The 20,050-nt window shown below is 41.7% G+C and overlaps 1 protein-coding gene across 4 annotated transcripts in view; it reads right to left on the reverse strand.

Moving 5' to 3' along the window:
* Positions 1–12,648: 12,648 nt before the first annotated feature.
* CNTNAP5 (contactin associated protein family member 5) overlaps positions 12,649–20,050 on the reverse strand; it is an 805,732-nt gene continuing 798,330 nt past the window's right edge. For 2 of the 4 annotated variants that reach the window (XM_011285199.4, XM_045033599.1), the window contains one exon: positions 12,649–19,988. In XM_011285199.4, coding sequence (XP_011283501.3) covers positions 19,792–19,988 — 197 coding nt within the window. In that variant the 3' untranslated portion in view covers positions 12,649–19,791. The remainder of the gene's footprint in view (positions 19,989–20,050) is intronic. The other 2 variants (XM_011285200.4, XR_002161348.3) reach the window with 2 other exon arrangements.

Genomic DNA, 20,050 nt, shown 5'->3' on the forward strand with positions numbered 1-20,050 from the left:
ATTCAGATTTTTGAAACTGGAAAACAGCACCACATTGACTAAGCCTTTCTCTATTTTCATCTGAATGTTGCTACCTCTCTTAATTCCTTCTTTTGGGTCCATTTCCCTGGTCCATTATCTCCTCAGTGTCCTGTCTTTTCCCCTGCCAGAGGGAGGTTCCCAGGGTGGAAGGGCCTGTTATTCACTTGAATGGGCTCAGTGGGGAAGTTCTCTAGGACAAAAGGATGTGAAGATGGGCGGCAACATTTAAGACAATTACGTGTCTTGCATAATTAGATGTCTTGTGCTTACATTTGTGAGGAATGAAAGAGACAAAGGAGTCATTCTGTGGTTCATACAGGCATTTTGTAACTAAGATCATTCCCTGCCTGGAGGTGTAACAAACAAGGAAGGCAGAGCTTGGGAAGGCTTGGTGATGCCAAGCCTCAATTTCTCCACACATTACCCTCTCTCAGATTTCTGTGCTCACCCCTGCAAGCTTGATAAAATTTTGGCGTGATGGTGGGGTTCATGGGGTGCGAAGCCAACGACCAAGAAAGAATTCTCAAAGACACCTTTGGTGCAAAAAGGTGATTTTATTAAAGCACGGGGACAGGGCCACAGGGGACAGGGCTGGACAGGGCCCATAAAGATGGGCACAGGGGTGCAGGAGCATGTGGCTGTAGGGGTCCCAAACAGACCAGATTCAGCCACGTGGAGCTGACAAAATCCAAAGTCAGAGAAATGAGTGGTGGTGATACAAGGAGGGGATTTATTTCAGAGAGGCCAACACTGGGAAGACAGCAGACTATAGTCTCTCAAAGACTGTCTGCAAAGTGCCCCAAATACTTCCAGCTTTATATAAGTAAAATGTCGGTGGGTACCTCCAGGTAGGCAGTGAAGGTTAAATTGATCACGGTCTTGGATCATGGGGCAGAGTCCTGGGGGCTCTGGGCTGTCGTTACTTCCCAGTTCTTAGGAGGGGATGCTGTGCCTACAGGGTCTTTGGCCTGAATTCAGAGATAACCTGGAAAGAAGAACTTAATCTATTAGAAAGTTTAAGGTCACAATGGAGGTGGTTGAAGTCCTCTTTCAGATGTAATTGAAGAAGGGTTAACTAATCCACAGATAATAGATGGCGATTAGGAGATTACCAATAGTGGTACTGGTAGACTAGGACTGGAGGAGGTTATTTCGCCTTGTGGAGGACATCTTGTCTTGCACAAAGCATTTCTTGGTGTCTTCTGCCAAAACGTTACAATCCTGAGCCTTGCATTCTTACCATATGCCTTTCTTGAGTTTCCCTGGTCATCCCTTCAGACTGAGCTGGGTTCAAATTCTTTATCACATTCAGGACACGAGTTTAAAACGCTTCAGATTTTTCATCTACGCTATTTTTTTATATTTATTTTAAACAATTTTTTTAACATTTATTTGTTTTTGAGAGCCAGAGAGAGACAACATGAGCGGGGAGACGCATAGTGAGGGAGACACAGAAACTGAAGCAGGCTTCAGGCTCTGAGAGACTTGAACTCACAGACCATAAGATCATGACCTGAGCCGAAGTCTGACACTTAACCAACTGAGCCACCCAGGTGCCCCCGTGCTATTTTTTTTAAGGTAACTAATTTTGTCAGTCCTCACTCTCATTTTCCATTAATATTATCCCTCTGTGTTCTTAGGGTTGACTTAGACTAATGGTGAGAAATCAATATGGAGGAAACAGTGTCCTCTATGTCAAGACCTTTGTTAGTATCATCAGGCTTGAGAGCTGCGAAGGCTCTGAGGTACATGTGGACCAGCTCTCTTACTTTACATTGGACTGTGTCGCTGAGAGTAGAAGTGTCGTGTTCAAGGCCAAATAATATGTCAGGAATAGATTTGACTGTAGGATCCAGCCGAGATTTTGGCTCCTGGGCCAGTGTACTGTCCACTTTCATAAATAAGAACTACTGAGGAAGTTTGAGAATAAAATATTCCATGCCCCAAAACATTGGTGTATACAGGATAAACAAAGTTCATCGTATTTCTTCTCAGCAAAGATTCTACAGTCTGTGCATATGCACTGAAGTACCAGATTTGGAGAATATACTTTTCCCCTCAACTATTATTTACTCATGTAATTCTTTCAATTGTTTTTATAGTATTTTAATCATCTATAGAATATAATGTGCACAGCTATTGGAAGTCTTTTGAAAACCACAGTTCAGATGGTGTTGCGTTAACTACCCATAACCATAAATCAACCTCATTTTAACGCCCTCAGACCCAGGACCACCCTCAGTCATCCTGTATCCTCAAGACTATTGAAGACCTGGCAGGCATGGTTATTATGTGAGTTTTTAATATTAGTGCTTATTTTTACCATCAGCAAAAAAAAAAAAAAAAAAAATTACCAATGAGCAGTTAGCCCAATAACTAATGTTTCTGTGACAGCCTGCCATGTTACTATTAGAATGTATTTAAAAAATTGGATGCAAGTCTTGTCTCTTCATCAATTATTAATAATCAACTGAAACTTTTTTAAATGCTTTCCTTACCATGAAGTTACATTTTTTTTAACGTTTATTTATTTACTTTGAGAGAGAGAGAGCGTGTGAGAAGGAGGGACAGAGAGAGAGGGAGAGAGATACTCCCAAGCAGCCTCTTCACTGTCAGTGCAGAGCCCAATGCGGGGCTCGATGTCACAAATTGTGAGATCATGACCTAAACTGAAATCAATAGCTGGATGTCTGACTGAGCCACCCAGGTGCCCCTACCATGAGGTTACATTTAAAGTACATTTATGAAACTTAATGTAAGTGCTGGAAGCCACGCTATCCAGCCAGCTTGATGGCAGGGCCCTGGCAGTGGACGGATCGGGACTGCAGGGTGGCTCACCGACAGTGAAGCTCCTTGTACTCCCGCTTTTATGTAATTTGGCCTTAATAAAAGTACCTGGGGAATTGTCTGTTGGGGAATTGCCCTTGGCAGGCCCCCTGGGAAAAGAACCATTGGGGGAAAGAAAATAAAGTTCTGCAAAGAAATTGTGTGGCCCTACATTTAGCCCTTGCCACCCCCTATAAAGACTCCTCTACCAAAAGGAAGGATAGCCTCATATATTTCCCAGCCAAGGAGGGACAAATGGATTTGAAAGCCCCACTCCGGCAACAAAAGAGTGTATCTATGGGCACACTTTACTCCAACCCCTAGGCCCACTTGGTTCCCAGGAAGCATTCCAGATGATGATTGAACCTAGTCGGTTAAAGTACAGAATGGTTCATTAGTTCCTAGGTGCCTTGTTTCTCCGAGAATGCATAAGGCATGGGTTTCTAAGGCCCTCTTGGCCCCTTCCTGGCACCTCGTACCGAGGCGAATACTTTTGTATTGAACCATGAATGGTTCAGGGAAACAACTAAGAGGTCATGTCCCTGTAACTGTTCCACTTGAGATGGTGAGAAATAGATGACCTTTCATGAAAGCAACAAAGCAAATGTTCTATAGATTATAGATAAACATAGAAACATAATGAAAATAATGTAAGAAATTAATCAACAAGCAAAGGGCAGGAGGGAACGTTATGAGAAAATAACCATGTTATTCCTTAAAGGGTGATTACACATAAGAACATTTTTAGAATTAGGTAATGCCAGAAAACATAGATGACGTGCGCTATAAAGAAATTGCTAACTAATATATAAAGCCACGTTTGCCACAATAAAGCGGCCAGTCCAACACACTGCTGTTGTCTGTGTCCATTTTATTTTTGTTTTATTTTATTTTCACTTTTTCACTGACACCATTCATCCTTTCGGAACCTCTGGACCTGCTGGAGCTGGACTCCGGCACGTAAGGAAACTCAATACATGTTTGATAACAAGAAAGTAGAGATGATAGCTAAGTTTTCTAGGATAAATTACTCTCTTTTCTTCAAGGTTTTTGGAGATTTATGCTCTACTGTATTTTTGTTTTCTTCAAACCCCAAATATTTTGTGGGATACATTTTTAAATACCTTCTATTATTTTCTGAGTACTCATCATAAACTTCTCTGTCCGACATTCTCCATAAAGTTGTCATGGTATTTTAGTCTGACATTTAACCATCGATCCATTCAATAATATGAGTGGAGTGGCTCAAAACCTTTTGTGCTTTCTACACTTTCCCTCGTGTGTGTAGGGGAGGGTAGTGGGGGTTGGTCACTGCCTTCAAAAGGCTCAGAAACTGACAGGTAAGGATGGAAACAGATCATCGGTAGGCAAAATCCTAATCAGAGAGGCATACCTATGTTACAATAGGAGAAGAGCCGAGGGACCAACTCTTATGTCATACACGAATAATACACAATGGAGAAAGAGTCCTTCATTTTGACTTTTATTTACATTAAAAGTATGGTCTTCTTTGACCTCAGTTTATTTTCCCCTATACAAATCCTTCCCCTTTCTGGCTATAAGTGTGTTGGCTATATTCCCTCAGGTTCGTCAAATTGTGTCACCTTTTGTTTTTTTCAGCAGTAGACTTTGGCTAGTGTGTAATATCATCTTGAAATATATTTATTTGTTTTTTATTAATAATTCTGCTTAGAGAGATTTATCTATATATTTAGTAAGCTTCCTCTCAATTCTTGAAAGGAGTTATCTCAAGTTGTAAAATGTAACATATTCTAGGACTAATTATTGTGAAATAATATTTATGGCCCTCGTTGAAATTGAGTTATAAATAATTACTCTTAAAGTCAGTTATTTTTGTACCAAAATATTATAATCAGGTCTGCACTGTCATCACTTATTGGAAGAATGTTTTTTGAGATAGAATTGATCAAAGCCTTCTTGAAAAGAAGATAGTTGTATGTTATTGTTTCCATCTTATTCCCACATTCTTGTAACTTTTTTGCTGAAATAAATTAAATTCATCTAAAAAGATTTGGTTTTTTTCCAGACTCTTGTTTTCTAATACCATAATATCTCAGATGGGTTATTTGATGGTTCGCTAGGATCTTCCTTTCTTCTTTCTTTCTTTCTTTCTTTCTTTCTTTCTTTCTTTCTTTCTTTCTTTTTTTCTGAATGTTTCCTTCTTTAGAACAGGTAGTTAGGGTCAATGCCAGTGACCATGGCCAAGCCCATTGAAAGCCTGAAGGGCATGGCATTCAATTCTTCTGATTTAAATATGACAGTGTTCCTGGTTCTTCTTTATCTTTCAACACTTCGATTTGACCTTGCAACAGAACTGACAGTTATTCAACTCAAAAATTCACGTCCAGTTTTACTAAAAGTGAGAAGTGAAAAAGTCATAGAAACCCTCAGGATTTTTATGGCTTTCTGTTAAGAGCTCTTCTTTTCTAGAAGAACACAAAACTTTCTGAACAATTATGTAAATTTTCATCTTTTTTTTCCCCCTTCCATTCCCTTTGTTTGGTATTGTCTTGCTAGCTATAGCCTTCCTAAATTTAATCTTTAAATAGCTTTTCTTTATGCTTTCCACTTAGCTATTTAGTCTGTATTGTCTATCCCAACACAAAAATGGAGATATGGGATTATAGAATTTGATCCACCATCTCTACAACGCCATCCTAAACAGGCCATCATTTTAGGAGTTTTGCATAAGGTCACCAGCTGGAGTGTCCAGCCACCCAAAGCCCTGCCGTTCCTCACCAAGGGAGGCAGGAATTACCCACAAACAATACATAGGTTTGGAAGCTTAACATTGTCCTATTGATCTTATTATACATTAACATCATCCATGCTGAGCAAACAAGACTCCCTTTCTCCACAATAATGTTTATTTCTCTTTAAAGTGGCTCAGCCTATTCAACTTGATCACAAGTAAAATGTGTAATTTGGTCATATCCCATGACTTCTGCAAAAGTTGCTAACTTCCTTTGGGTCTCTCAAACTGAACAAACAAGATGACAACAAAGGAAAGACTTCATCGTTATCATAACTGACATTTTCATGTGTTTTATGGATAATAGGTGTTTTCTTATTCATAGCTTCTTCTGTTTCTTGTTTCTATGTCAACTGGTAAGCAGGAAACTGAGGTCATCCAGTCCATTCCTGTCCAAGCTGTGGCCCAAGGAACCTCTGTTTTACAACCCTTTCCCATTCAACCAACTCAAGAGCAGTATTGATTCCTTAAATCCCACACCTGGAGCTGAATCTCTTGAATCTCTCTAAGCTCTCCACATCCTCAGCCTTATTTTCTAAAATGTGTGTACATTTTCATGATACTGGTCTCCAAAAGAAAATAAGCATATATTTTATATCTCCATTTTCCACACTAAGAGAGGAGAGACTTCAAATGCAGTGAATGTTTGTCTAATTAAGGGGTTTACAGGGTATGACCTCTGGGTCAAATCTGGCCAACTGCCTGTTAAGCATGATTTCCTGTATTTATAAATGGTTGAGTACAATAAAAAGAGGAATAACATTTCATGTTATGTGAAAGTTACATGAAACTTAAATTTAAACTAAAGTTATGAAGTTGCAGTTTCCATATGTAAAGTCCTATGGAAACCCAGCCATACTTACTCATTTACACAGTGTCCATGGCTGTTTTAGTACCAAACAGCCGAGCTGAGTGTTGACGGCAGACACTGGCCCTTAAAGCCTAAAATATTTCCTCCCTGGCCCTGCTGTAATTGATGGATATTTTCTCCCACTCTGGGTTTGGAGGTGGTGCAATAGTAATAACTAATATTTGTATTGTTTTGTAGTTTTAAAAGATACTTTCATAGTTCTTTTGTTAATTACTCATAACAACTCAAATGATAAATTAGATGCCCAAGGCTCAAAATAGTGGTGTCCACAGTCAGAAAAGAGAGGGTTGGGACCCAATGGAAATCTGGCATCAAATCCCATCTAATGCTTGCTTCAAACATGAGGTCACCAAAATATAATTCTATTTTACTTCTGCACATCCCCTATGTTTCATTTCTGCTTTGCTCATCCCAGTGAGGAGACTTTGATCTAAAAGGCCATTCCAGGGGCGCCTGGGTGGCTCAGTCGGTTAAGCGGCTGACTTCGGCTCAGGTCATGATCTCGCAGTCCGTGAGCTCGAGCCCCGCGTCAGGCTCTGGGCTGATGGCTCAGAGCCTGGAGCCTGTTTCAGATTCTGTGTCTCCCTCTCTCTGACCCTCCCCTGTTCATGCTCTGTCTCTCCCTGTCTCAAAAATAAATAAAAAACGTTAAAAAAATAAAAAAAATAAAAAAAATAAAAGGCCATTCCACATATTTACTGAGTTGCCTGTCATTTTTGAATAAGAACTTTCTAGCCCTAGTTCTAAGTCACATTTAGCTATGTATGGTTTCCTGAATTGGCACACACACTCTTGCCTCGGTGCCTGTTTCCTTTCTCTTACTTGCCATTTTCAACCTAACTTGTGATCATCCTCTAAACCTTTGAGACACAACTGAAACAACACCTTCTTTAGTCAAATGCCTGCTCCCTGTTCATGTGTGTTAATTGGGGCCTGGGCCCTTCTCTATGGCACCTGTTGTACAGGATTGTCATTTATGTACTAGCCTCCCTAAGTAAACCCTGTACAGCCCTTTGTGAGCAGTTGCTATATCTTATTATGTGATTATTCCCAACATCTCAAAATCCACATCAAAATTGCTGATCAATATTTGTTGAATGAATGAATTAGGAAATGAATGGTTAGTCTCAGAATATACAACAGTTGATATTACACACTATAATATTAATACTATAAAGTTATCTTACAAAATGTAAAGGGTGATAAATTAAGATGTCTTTTTGTATAAGATAAAATGCTAAAGAACCTATATACACGTCACATGACATTGATCCCCTTTTATTTGATTTCTGGCCGCTTGATATTGATGTTTTTTTCTGGCAGTTTGATTTTTTTTTTTCAACGTTTATTTATTTTTGGGACAGAGAGAGACAGAGCATGAATGGGGGAGGGGCAGAGAGAGAGGGAGACACAGAATCGGAAACAGGCTCCAGGCTCTGAGCCATCAGCCCAGAGCCTGGCGCGGGGCTCGAGCTCACGGACCGCGAGATCGTGACGTGGCTGAAGTCGGACGCTTAACCGACTGCGCCACCCAGGCACCCCTGGCAGTTTGATTTTTAACTTTGCGTTTCCTTATAATTTCAATAACTACAGGCAAAAACAGGAAGGTCAGCATCTAGCACACCGCAGGCTCTCAATTAATGTCACATCATCAGGTTTCCTTAAGACGCTCACCAGCTCCCTCAGAGACACCCAAAGGGAAGAGCCACAGGAATCGGAATATTTTACAACATGAATGTCCCACCAAAATTCCAAAGTGGTGTCATGGATGGCGGAAGATCTCTGCCTGTTTATTGGAAAGGGGCACTTGATTTTACTTGGTTGCAAGTTTATGTGCTGAAAAATGTTTTCTGTGGGCTCAGCTTTAAGTGAGTATTTGGATAATGCTATTCTCTTCTAGAAGAGGCCCTGTCTCGGGGCGCCTGGGTGGCTCAGTCGGTTAAGCAGTCGACTTCGGCTCAGGTCGTGATCTCGCGGTGTGTGAGTTCGAGCCCCGCGTCGGGCTCTGTGCTGACAGCTCAGAGACTGGAGCCTGTTTCAGATTCTGTGTCTCCCTCTCTCTGACCCTCCCCCGTTCATGCTCTGTCTCTCTCTGTCTTAAAAATAAATAAACGGGGGCGCCTGGGTGGCGCAGTCGGTTAAGCGTCCGACTTCAGCCAGGTCACGATCTCGCGGTCCCGGAGTTCGAGCCCCGCTTCAGGCTCTGGGCTGATGGCTCGGAGCCTGGAGCCTGTTTCCGATTCTGTGTCTCCCTCTCTCTCTGCCCCTCCCCCGTTCATGCTCTGTCTCTCTCTGTCCCAAAAATAAATAAAAACGTTGAAAAAAATTAAAAAAAAATAAATAAATAAACGTTAAAAAAATAATAATAATAAAAAGAAGAGGCTCTGCCTCTTTAGACCTCTGGAGAGTAAAGATCAGCTACACTCCCTATGCACAGGGGATTGGCCCTGAGACAGGTACATTACAGAGGTTTTCCTGCAGACACAAAATGATTCCTACATATTCTACTGGTAGTGCAGTTTGGGTGTTTTGAAGCATAACCACGTATAGCCAGAGAACCCTTTGATTTTCTCTTTATGGCCTTTTGGTTTATCTTGTTTAGTTGGAGATTTTCCTCTAGTTTCATTGAGCCATAGAGGCCAGGGACAGAGCAGCTGTACAATGGCAAAATTAACATTATTTGAATTTGTTCTAGCTGTAGCTCGGTACAGCTAGATGTGGTTTAAGGCTGATATTGGTTAAATCTTCACTCTTCCACTAACTAGCTATGTTAATCTGGGAAACAGGTGTTACCATTCCTATTTTCCAGATGAGAAGCTGAGTCACAGGTAGGGTAAGACCATTGCCTGAAGCGACACAGATAACAGAGTGGGAACTGACTCCAAGCATCTGTGACCTCAAACACTGTGCAGTTCTTTCAGCAAATTAATTTACTCATGCTAGGTATAGTTTTCTGCAAAATGAGAAAGACAGTCCTCCTCTGATGGTTTCATTGGGACAAAAAGGGGTAGCACGTATAAGTACTTGATATACACCAGGTGTGCAACAATTGTTAATTATTTTATTATTACATTTCTATTTAGAATATTTGACTCATGCCATTTCTCTTCATAAAGCCAGTATTTTTTAAATGAGAGCTGTGCACACAACAAAGGGCCCTGTGAGACGCGGACAAGTTGTCACACTCTCCAAACCACAGAGTGGGGGGGGGGTCGTGAGGACGACCACCTGCCCTTTCCAGGGAGCACCCTCCTGCGCTCTCCCTTGCTGGCATTTCTCCTCCGTTCGGTGAAAGTTATGCTGTAAGACAGCCGTTAATTCTCTAAGGCCTATTTGAACAGTTGGAGTGCCTCAGAGGGCGCGGCTAAAGTGGATTTGCTTTTCTTCCGCTGCTCAACACTGTCATCGGCTGGTGCTGGTGTCTCCTCCCCAAGGATGGATCCCACATTCCAGACGGGGCTTTCAGCAGCCGCCTCGCTGGTGTCAGATCCTGTTGGCCGGTCTCAGATGTGCAGACGCTGTGAGCTTATCGACCCCATCAAATGTAGGCCCATGGAAATTTGTTCATTTTGAACCGTCATGAACAATGAAATCAATTCACATACAGTTTAAAAATTGTATTAGGAAAAAATACCATGAGGTTAGTCCTCCCCACAACACAGTATATGTCTGTTTGAACTCAAAGTCATTTGTTTTCTCTTTTCTTCCTTTCTTTCAATTTTATTTGCTTATTGTGAGAGAGAGAGGGAGAACGTACGAATAGGGGAGGGGCAGAGAGGGAGAGAATCCCAAGCAGCCTCCTCACTGTCAATGCAGAGTGTGATATGGGGCTCGAACCCATGAACTGTGAGATCATGAACCAAAATCCAGAGTCTGACAACCGACTGAACCACCTAGGCACCCCTTCTCTTTTATTTTATAGGCTTAAACCAATACAAATATGGCAAAGTGGATAAGATTAACATAGTCCTTCATTAACTCTGAATGGTACTCTCTGATTATATTATGTGACTAGAAAGTAGCTCAGGAAAAAGACGTAGGGAAATGAACATATTTTTAGTACATGAATATTGTTTTAAAATCCATTGAATGATGAGGCATTGAACCTCAGAGATGAGAAAGGATTTATGTATTTACTGTCCTTCAGCTACTAATTAGAAGAGTTGGGATTTGAAGCCATGAGTGTCTGGCCAAAAGCCCATAGGTCAATTTCTCTGCTATCCAGAATTATTGTAAACGTTTAAGATAATGGATTTGTTTCATTATTTAGAATCAGTCCCCACTTTTGCAAGGACAGGGCATTTCAAAATCTCATTTATGGCAGAGCCACAGCTAGAACTCAAGACTTCTTCGTAGTCCAATCTGCTTACAAGCCATTACTGAGCCTCCTTGCAGAGCAAAGCATGACTAACTTTTCTATGGCTAGCTTTAGTAAATTCTGTGTGATATGTGTCACTTGTTTTCAATACATTTGGAAAGGATAAAGAGATAAATAATGGCAGGAAGCATTTACAAAGGGCCCCACTGCTCATGTACTTGGCTAAGTGGTTTGCATGTGTTATTTCATTTGATACTCAGGGTCTCTAAAGTTCTTTGTGTTTAATTTTCCAATTTACATCTTCAAAACCCAAGGATTATGGTGGTTAATCTATTTCAAGTCACAAAAGTAGAGAATGGGATTTTGTGGGATTTGAGCCCCAGTGGCTTGCCTGGCTCCAATGTCCATGTTTGTACCATAAAATTATTGCTCTGAGTCTTATCCCATGCTTCCCCCTAGCTTCTCCATCCCTTCAGCTGACTCGAAATCACATGGACTTGCCACTTCTTCATTAAGTGGTTCTAAGGGTCGTCAGGGCTTTGATCTTGCTAGAGCCCATGGTCATTATCGATTCTCATCTGACTTGGTTTCTCAGTAGCATTTAAGAGCTGTTCACTTCCTCTTCATTACACACTTTGTTTTCTGAGCTCCAACTTACCCCGTCTTCCTCCTTCCTCGATGTCTGCCTCCTTCTCCTCTAACAGACCATCGTTCCAGGCTCTATTCCCTAGTTGCATTCATTGTCTGGATGATTTCAATCAGACGCTCACACACACATACACACAGATGTGTAGATCTGTAAATGCATATACAGATTCAAATATCTCCCAAGTATCTCTCTAGAGCCACCACACTCCTGAACTGCAGACATATACCCAGATACCTGTTTGACACCTACACTTATTGCCCAGTGGGAATCCTAAACTTAACAAAATCCCAAATTGAGCTCAGGATCCACTCTTCCTACTTCTCAGCCACCGTTCTCCAAGACAAAGCTATTTATTTTCTCCTGTCCATTCAATGGCCTAAGCCCCAAGTTCTAATCTTTCTTGGTTCTTTGTTCTGCTCATAATCTCCTTCAAGTCCATAAGCAAACCCTTTTGGTTCTCTCTGGACCCAGCTCTACTATTATATTCTCTTCTACAACAGCTCTAGTCCAAACAACCTCCCTTCCGGCAATGGGTCCTAACTGTTCTCTCCCCCTCCCCTCTTGTTTCTCCATGGCCAATTCTTCATTGAGAAGTTAGATGAGATTTTCTAAAAGGTAAATCTGATAGTGTCACTCTCCTGTTTAAAACCTTTGCCAGTTTTTTGACTGTTTGTTGACTGACTACCCCATACATAGAATCTTAATCAGCATATGAAGTGAGTTCTAATCATCACTATGGATTGTTTAATATCCTAAACACATAAAAGTCCAGTTGGGGTTGGGGTTTCCTCTGGGAAGAAGGGGAAGGCAAGATAAGCAACGTGGCTGCTGTTAAGCTGGCAGGGATGAAGGTTTAGGAGAGGCCTAGGGTTTCATACAGGTGGATGAAACCAGGATGGTTCCAGAGCCCTGAACGTGCTTTTTGACCAAGTCACTGAGCTTGCTGTCATAGGCATTTGAGCCAGGAAAGCAGGCGAGTATAATTCAGCCTAGTGATGAGACAGCCCATGACAGCACTTTCAGGCCCGCTGAAATCAATAAACCCAGGGAGTGGGAGTTTCATGTTTCTCCAGCAACACCACAGGTCATGTTGTCTTGGAGTTAATGGTCTAAGGGATGAGAATGAGAGCTAAGGGATTAATTGTTAGACTCTTCATTAACCCAAGAAAACACAGCAAGACACATTTGGCTTCCACACAAAATCATACAAAATTCTCTCTTTATTAAATATACATTATTTACAGTTTAAGTCTTTCTTCTGTACAACAGTAACCATAGAAAACAAAGAAATCTAAGGCTAACGTTTTATTTTTCCCCATACAGTGTATTATTAAGACATGTTACGTGGTCTACAAAACTGACTTGGAACGAGGCAACATCACTTGAGATTCTGTTTTGGGAACAAAAATGAGAAGATCCAAAGGAAAAAGCAAGACTCTGGCAGATCTACAAAGAGAGGTGACCTGTTTTGTGCTTTTGCCATAATAGAAAGTCTACATATAGTTTTGGAGGGGGGGGAGAAGTTATTTTGCATTTTATTATTTACTTGTTAAAAATAATCCCCCCACTCTTTCTCATTCCTCAAAAAGGAGGACCACTGCGTGCCAGAGAGAGATTTCCCATCTGAAATGGACATGGCAATGGGCTATCATAGACATCAGCAAGCTGCAGTCCATGGGCCAAATCTGACATGTGGCCTGTTCTGTGAATAAAGTTTTATTGGAACACAGCCGTGCCTCTTTGTCCGTGTATGGCCCACTTCCTGCCACAGCAGAAGAAGGGAGTATTTGCAACTTTCAGACTGTCTGGCTTGCAGAGCCTAAATTAAACCATCCAGCCCTTTACAGAAAAAGTTTGCTGACTCTTTCCCTATCAAATCCTGGAGGCAGACTCCTGGTTCCCCCTCAGCCTGCCCTTCTATTCCCAGTGACAACCCTGCACCCCTTTTGCCTCTTCCAGTTGACTGAAGGAAGGGACAGCTTAAGACGACAGCACATGATATCAGGAGGCCTGTTAACTACCAGCTTCAGAAGGAGAAAAGTCTTCGTGTTGGACCTCACTAAATAAGACCCTCTCACACTATAAGTATGCTGCTTTAAAGCAAGGTTTGGTATTTTTTGCATGAGTATTTAAGGCAGGGCAAGGTTACACAGGTTGACACTGCCATTCGGATAGAAGAGACTATGTTAATATTTCATGTAAAGCCTTGGGGATGGGGTTGACTATAATGGAAAAGTATGACTAGGCAGAAGCCTGTTAAGTATTATCCCTTAGAGTTTCACTGAAAGTTTCTACTTATGGGCCTTCCAAAGAATCTATAGGGTAATACAATGTTCCTCTTGAATGCCCAGCACCTTTTTCATGTCCTCTGAGGCTACTGCTGGCATCTGAGGCATGGAAGAACATGATGTGAATGAAAATAAGACCGACATTTAATTATTAAAACAATTAGATTCACCTTTGGTCATGGCTTAGGACTGCTCTCCTAATTTTGTTCTGGTATTCTGCGTCAGTGGTCAGGATTGAGAAAACCAGTGTTCCTAAATAGTGTTAGATGGTGGGTCCCTGGCAGTATCTGTTGTTGGGGATGGACAGTATCACATCGTCTTATAATGTGGCATGCCACATGGATGGCAGGACCAATGAAGGGGAAAGAAGGACCACTAGACTGATTTCAGGACCTCAAGTATCCCACCCATGGGGCTTTTGATTTGGGATAGTGGATTCGAAGAGTTGTTCTGACACCTTCTTGTCCTTAAAATTGTATCTGGGTGTTCAACCTTGGCAGGTTGGGTCACTGTGGTGATAACACACAATGAAAATCTTGTTGAAATAAAAATATTGGGGGCAGGAGGGAGACGTGGTTGGAGTAGGGCTGAGAAGGGTAAAAAAATGTCATGCCAAGGTTGGTAATGGATTCATCATGCGAAGCCCATGATATTGCCTCTTTCCCTAATGTGTAAGACAGTGATCCAAATGCACTGAAGGGACTCCTGATTTAGGAGCCAAGAAAGAGGGAAGAGTTGTTGCCCCTGCTCCATGGTGGGAGCAATGACCCTCCACACCTGAGATGGCCACCGACTGTTGCCACAGATCCCCCCTTCCTCCTCAACGTGTTCACAGCAGGTGTGGTCGAAACACCCACACCAAGCTTTGCCTTCATCCTTGCTCACGTCTACTCAGCCACTTTGTAGTCTATAAACATTACAAAAGACAGACAACTAGCTGACAAAGTACAATATTTCACTAAAAAAAACTAAAATGTGCTTTTCTGTTCTTTCTCAGAGCTCCGTAGTGCAAAATAAGAGAAAAATCACTCAAAAATAGCAAGAGTTCAGTATCAAAACCTTATACGAAGGTTTCAAACAACCGCCAACTCAAGAGGAGATGTGTCTATCCCTACTGAAGAGCCGTGTATGTAGGATGTCCTGGAGAAAGCCTGACTAGCAGCCCTATTTACAAAATCTTTGTGTATGTGTCTGCTTACGCTGCTTTTTCCCCCTTTAAGAGGTTTAACTGTTTGGGATTTGTGGAAGCAGCGATGCACACCAGGGACCCAAATCTGCAAACTGGATGGGCTCAACAACAGTGGGGGTGGGAGTGTGGGAGGAAGGGCGGAGAAAAGAACCAAGAACAGTGTGTGGAAGTAATTCAATTACGCTGCGTGTCTTTTAAAGAAAACATTTTCCAACTGCATGACAGACACGAAGTAGCACTCAGTCAGCCTCCATGTTTTCTGAAAGTTTGGGGTTTGCTTTTGCCTTTTCCCATGAACCATTTTCGCATCTGCGGGAACAAGGAAACCTCTTTATTCCTTTGGTCCGCTTGTGACCTGTAGGACAACAGGAGCCTAAGTATGTCAAAGCCTTTAGGCTAAGGAAAAATGAGGAGGAGAGCTACACACTGTCTCAAATTCCTCTTGGCAGGCCGGGGTTGCAATGTGGACTTGATGGATTGCAGCTGTGGGGGAATTCAAAGGAAGCCAGGGCAAGTTGGTGGACAAACTGTCAAGGCTTTTTGTAAGAAAGATTTCAACAGCCTGATTCCTATTTCCCTGAATATCTTGGAGGAGACACTCTGTTCGTAGCCTCCCGGTGCGGCTCCTCTAAGTGAATGAGCTTCCTGCAGAGAAGAGACAGGTGTGACTTTCAGGATTGGAAAAAAACTCACCCGGGGCACAGAGGTGAGACCTCACTTAGATGGACAACAATTTTTAGTCAGTTATTTACCCGAAGCTACTTCATCTCGTTCTCAGAGACCTTTCTAAGTAGAGTCAAATGGTTCGTGGGGACAAAGAAGGGTTTTAGGAGGGGCAAGAGGACAGCAGACATGTTAAGGGGCATTTGGAAGAGCAAATGGTTACAACCACATGGCCTTGAAGGAATTGATATGAGAGGAGGAGGGGAGCGGAAGTGGAGGTTGTTGTCCCTCCCCCACAGAGGGCCCCCAAGCCATCGCTTAGGTCTGACTGATGAGAAGGGGCTTCAGAATCCCTCAACCAGAAAAGAAGCAAGAATGGAAAGAATCAGGCCTTCCCCAAAGTACTTTAGAGACAAGGACCATCTTTTCTTGCCATTCCTAAAGAGTTAATCCATTTCCCTCTACAGAAATACATCTGCATAGACAGATATTTGGTTCGAGGAAGAGAAACACAGCGGCATATTGAAAGTGGAATATACAAGAAAAATTATGAACATTTTCCAGAAAATTGTCTGCTTCAGTCCCTAGCCAAGGCTTTGCAAAAATAATCATGCAGGACCTCTGCTCTATATTCTATAACACTCTCTGCCTAGCCCTTTTACAACAATTATACCTTGTTCTTGCCCCAATAGACTTGGAGCTCCTCTAAGGGCAAGAACAAGGTATAATTTATATTTGTGCAGCCAATGTATAGTTCAACCCTTGGGGTACTGGGCATTCAGTATGTACTTCATGATGAATAAGGAAAGGGAACAATCTATTTCTTTTGTTCTGATCCTGCTCCTGTTACCCTGCAATGGTCATGGAGCTAACAAAAGGTAGAAGTCAGGTTTAGTGCCATGTCTGTGATTACAAGAGGGAACAGAAACTGTTTGAAAAAATCAGTCCTGGGATCCTTAAAATAAATCTCCCATATGCAGCTGAGACTGAACAGAAGAGGCTAAGTTATCCATAAACCCTTATCCAGAGAAGCAACAAATGTCTAATTCTCTAGGTGAATTCTCATAGAGACCACAGCAGTCTAACTTATACACCCAGCGAATGTTGCAGTGGGTGTGAAGTATTTTTTAGGGTAAGCATACGTACTGTTGCTTATGTAAATAGGTTTGCTTGGTAGAAATTATATCAATAAAGTATCCCCCTTAGAATGTGAAATTGCACAGGTGCTTTCGGTTTTGCTGTAAAGCGACCACATTCCATAAAATATTTTTGTAATCCACAGCTATCAAGGACTGAGGGTTACAGTGGGGGATTATGGTGGTCCAGCTCTCAGAGCATGCAGTTAGGAAACCTGATTACCAAAGCAGAAAACAGGGGTTAAGGAGGGGGCAGAGTGCTTTCAATGACCATTTGTTTTAGATTATAATCGCTCAAAGGTCAGAACACTCACGCGATTCAACAGTTGCACAAAACTACCTGGGTTTGGTACCACTGAGGAAAGACAGGCAGAGTTAGCACTTATTTCTAAGTGAAAATTGTGTTTTGCTTTGGAGGGAGCTGCTTGCTTGTTTCCATATACATCTAGTGAAAGTCAGTGTTCTCTGGGGTTACAAAACAATCCAACCCTGTAAAAATAATTCTGGTTTAGCCCTGAGACTTTACTTACAAGAGTGATGTGCTGATTGCACGGTCTTGGCATTGGTTTCTCAGCCTGTGATACGGAGCGCGTACGTATAGACAGTCTACATGCGTGGGGAGGCATGCTGGTGGATTCTGCAGTGTGAGAGGGGCAAGAAGAGAGCTTCACGGAATCTTCACCCTATAGAACTACCTACAAGCATTTATAAGTGGATGAGGAAAGCAAATACTCGGAGTTGGCCTTTGCTAGTTCTCCGTTTCTTCTGTCAGCGCTATGCCAGCAAAATATAGTCCTCGCTTCTCAGAGACTTGAATAATGAGGGGTTCCAGTTTTATTCCTCACACCTTCCTTTGCCTTTCCATTTCATTATTGGAGACGCTTCAGGCTAAACCTACTGTGCTTCGTGGTGACTTTTATTTCAGGGAGAAAGGACTATGTCCCCGTAGTCCAAATCAGCAAGAGGCTGATTTATATACAGCCTTTTTTATGGAAATCAACAATTCAAAAGTGAACATTGGAAACAGGGGTGGAAGGGGCAGGAGAAAATAATATTTAAAGATCTTTCCTCTTATTGATGAATCATTCATCTTATTAAAAATGCTAGAAGAAAAAAAAACAAAAACAAACAAAAAAAAAAAACAAAGATGCCAGCATTGGAATCCTTTAAATACATTTACTAGCAAAATGATATCATGATGATGTGATTAAGAATCTGCAGAAAGTTTTAAGAAGAGAATGTATATTTAGAACAACATCTTCAAGTTGATAAATATGATTACAAGCTGATCCTTGCCCACGTGCTCAGACCCTGAAAGGAAAGCCTGAAACGGATTTGAGATGAGACGGAGCTAATGAGTTCTTCATCGTGAGCCTGGCCACGCCAGGGGAGATAGACACACTAAGAAGAAAATGGAATGTCTGCTCACTGTCGAGGCTGGCAAACTGCAACGTGGTAATTGTTTCCCAAACTGAATCTGTCTCGTAAAGAGAATCGGCAAGGACTTTCCACATTTGTGGATCATTATATTGGCATTTTCAGCATACCGGAGACTTTATATTGTTTTCCCCTTCTCTTTTTCTCCAAGATGGCCCAGAGGCAGAGTGAGACCCATCGTCATAGTAAAATCGTTAGGATTCTTACCACCACCTCGTGGATGAGCTAGGGATGCCTTCTTGAAGGAATAACTATGTTTCTTCGATGCTTTGTTTTCGGGAGGGACAGATACCCTGAAACTTCACATCACCTCACGTGAGAGTCTATGCCTGCAAAAAGATGTGTGTGGGGGCCTTTATATACATGGAATATAGATGACTTTAAAATGTGATTCACTGTAGAACCTAAGAGGGCCTCTCAAACTAAACAGTGAGGGTTCACCAGGGAAACCATAATGCCCCAGTCAGTATGCCCTGAACCTCCCAGAGAATGTCTCTATGGACAGAGGTGGGTCATTGTGTCTGTTAGAAAACATGACACCTGCATTCATTCACTTTAGTCACTAGATCGTTGGCGAGTAGATAGAAGGGAAGAATCCTGCTTGATATTTCTCTTCTTTCGTGCAGTTTTGGTTTTTTTAAAATTTTTTGTTTTCATTTTTATTTTTAAAGCTCTTCATGGAACCAGGTACTATTTTAGACCTTTATTTGAATTTCTTTATGTTGCAGCAACTTATATATATATTTATATATATATATATATATACCTTAGTATAATAATCCCAGGAATAACCTAGCTAACATTTCTTACAAAATTGGAAGAGGCATTTTTGAAGTTATAGAACATCTACTTCCTAGCAGCTTTCCTTTTTACCTCCTAGTTTCAAGATACTATTTTCCATGCTTCCCCTAGGTTTATGCTATTGTGTGCTGTTCTAAAGTGCCGGCCCCAGGAGAGAGTGGCATGAAAGGAGCAAAGGAATGGCTCACTACTATAAGGAATTTTATATTTGAAATACTCGGGGAGAAGAGTCAAAGTGAAAAAGGGTGATGGGTTAGGGCAATGGGCGTCCTGTGGTAAGGAAAAGCAACACAAAACAAACCTCTCTTAATCCTTTGAAAGTGCCACTGAAGCAAACCAGGTTTTTAGCGTCTTCTTTCTCTACCCTGAGTTCCTTGGTAGGAATGAACTTGAGATGGGGGAGGATGTCAAGGGTGACTGTCATATGCCTAAGTCACAGAGCTCAGGTTCAACATAAGCCTGAGGTTTAATGCAAGACTGGACGGCTGTGAAACTAAAGAGTGCGTCTTACTTAGAAACTGGAAATATAGAACTAAATATGCACATGTACACCCATGTGTCTCTTCTTTGTCTAGAGTAAAGTCAGTCTGTTGAGTGGTCACTATCACCACCATAACTTTGTCGGAAAGGAAGGCAGTGGCCATAGCTGCCTGGTCTTCTGGGCTGGGTCAAGAGGATAGATGCTGTGGTTGATACAGGGGTGTGCCAAACATAATTGGCAAACAAATGAGAAAAGGAGGATGACCAAAATGAAAAGATAGGAGAAAGGAGAAAAAATTTAACAACAACCCAAAGAATATTAGGTGACCCTGCAGTTTCTCAGATGAAATATTCCCGCTTACACTCGCTCACTGTGTTTTGCAAGTCAATGTCATTTCTAAAGGAGCTGTCCAAATTTTCTGGGTATTCCTTCTCCTTCATCTGGTTAGTGCGGTGTGACTGCTTATGCTGGTAAAGGAAGCGGGTCATGATGCCGATGATAGAGAAGATGATGAATATCACCACTGCTATCACTCCTGTTGAGAAAGAGGAAAGAAAGAGAGAAGGAAATCATCATGGATCATCTACTTGGAAGAGA

Source organism: Felis catus, chromosome C1 (assembly GCF_018350175.1).
Source record: "Felis catus isolate Fca126 chromosome C1, F.catus_Fca126_mat1.0, whole genome shotgun sequence".
Lineage (NCBI taxonomy): Eukaryota > Metazoa > Chordata > Mammalia > Carnivora > Felidae > Felis > Felis catus.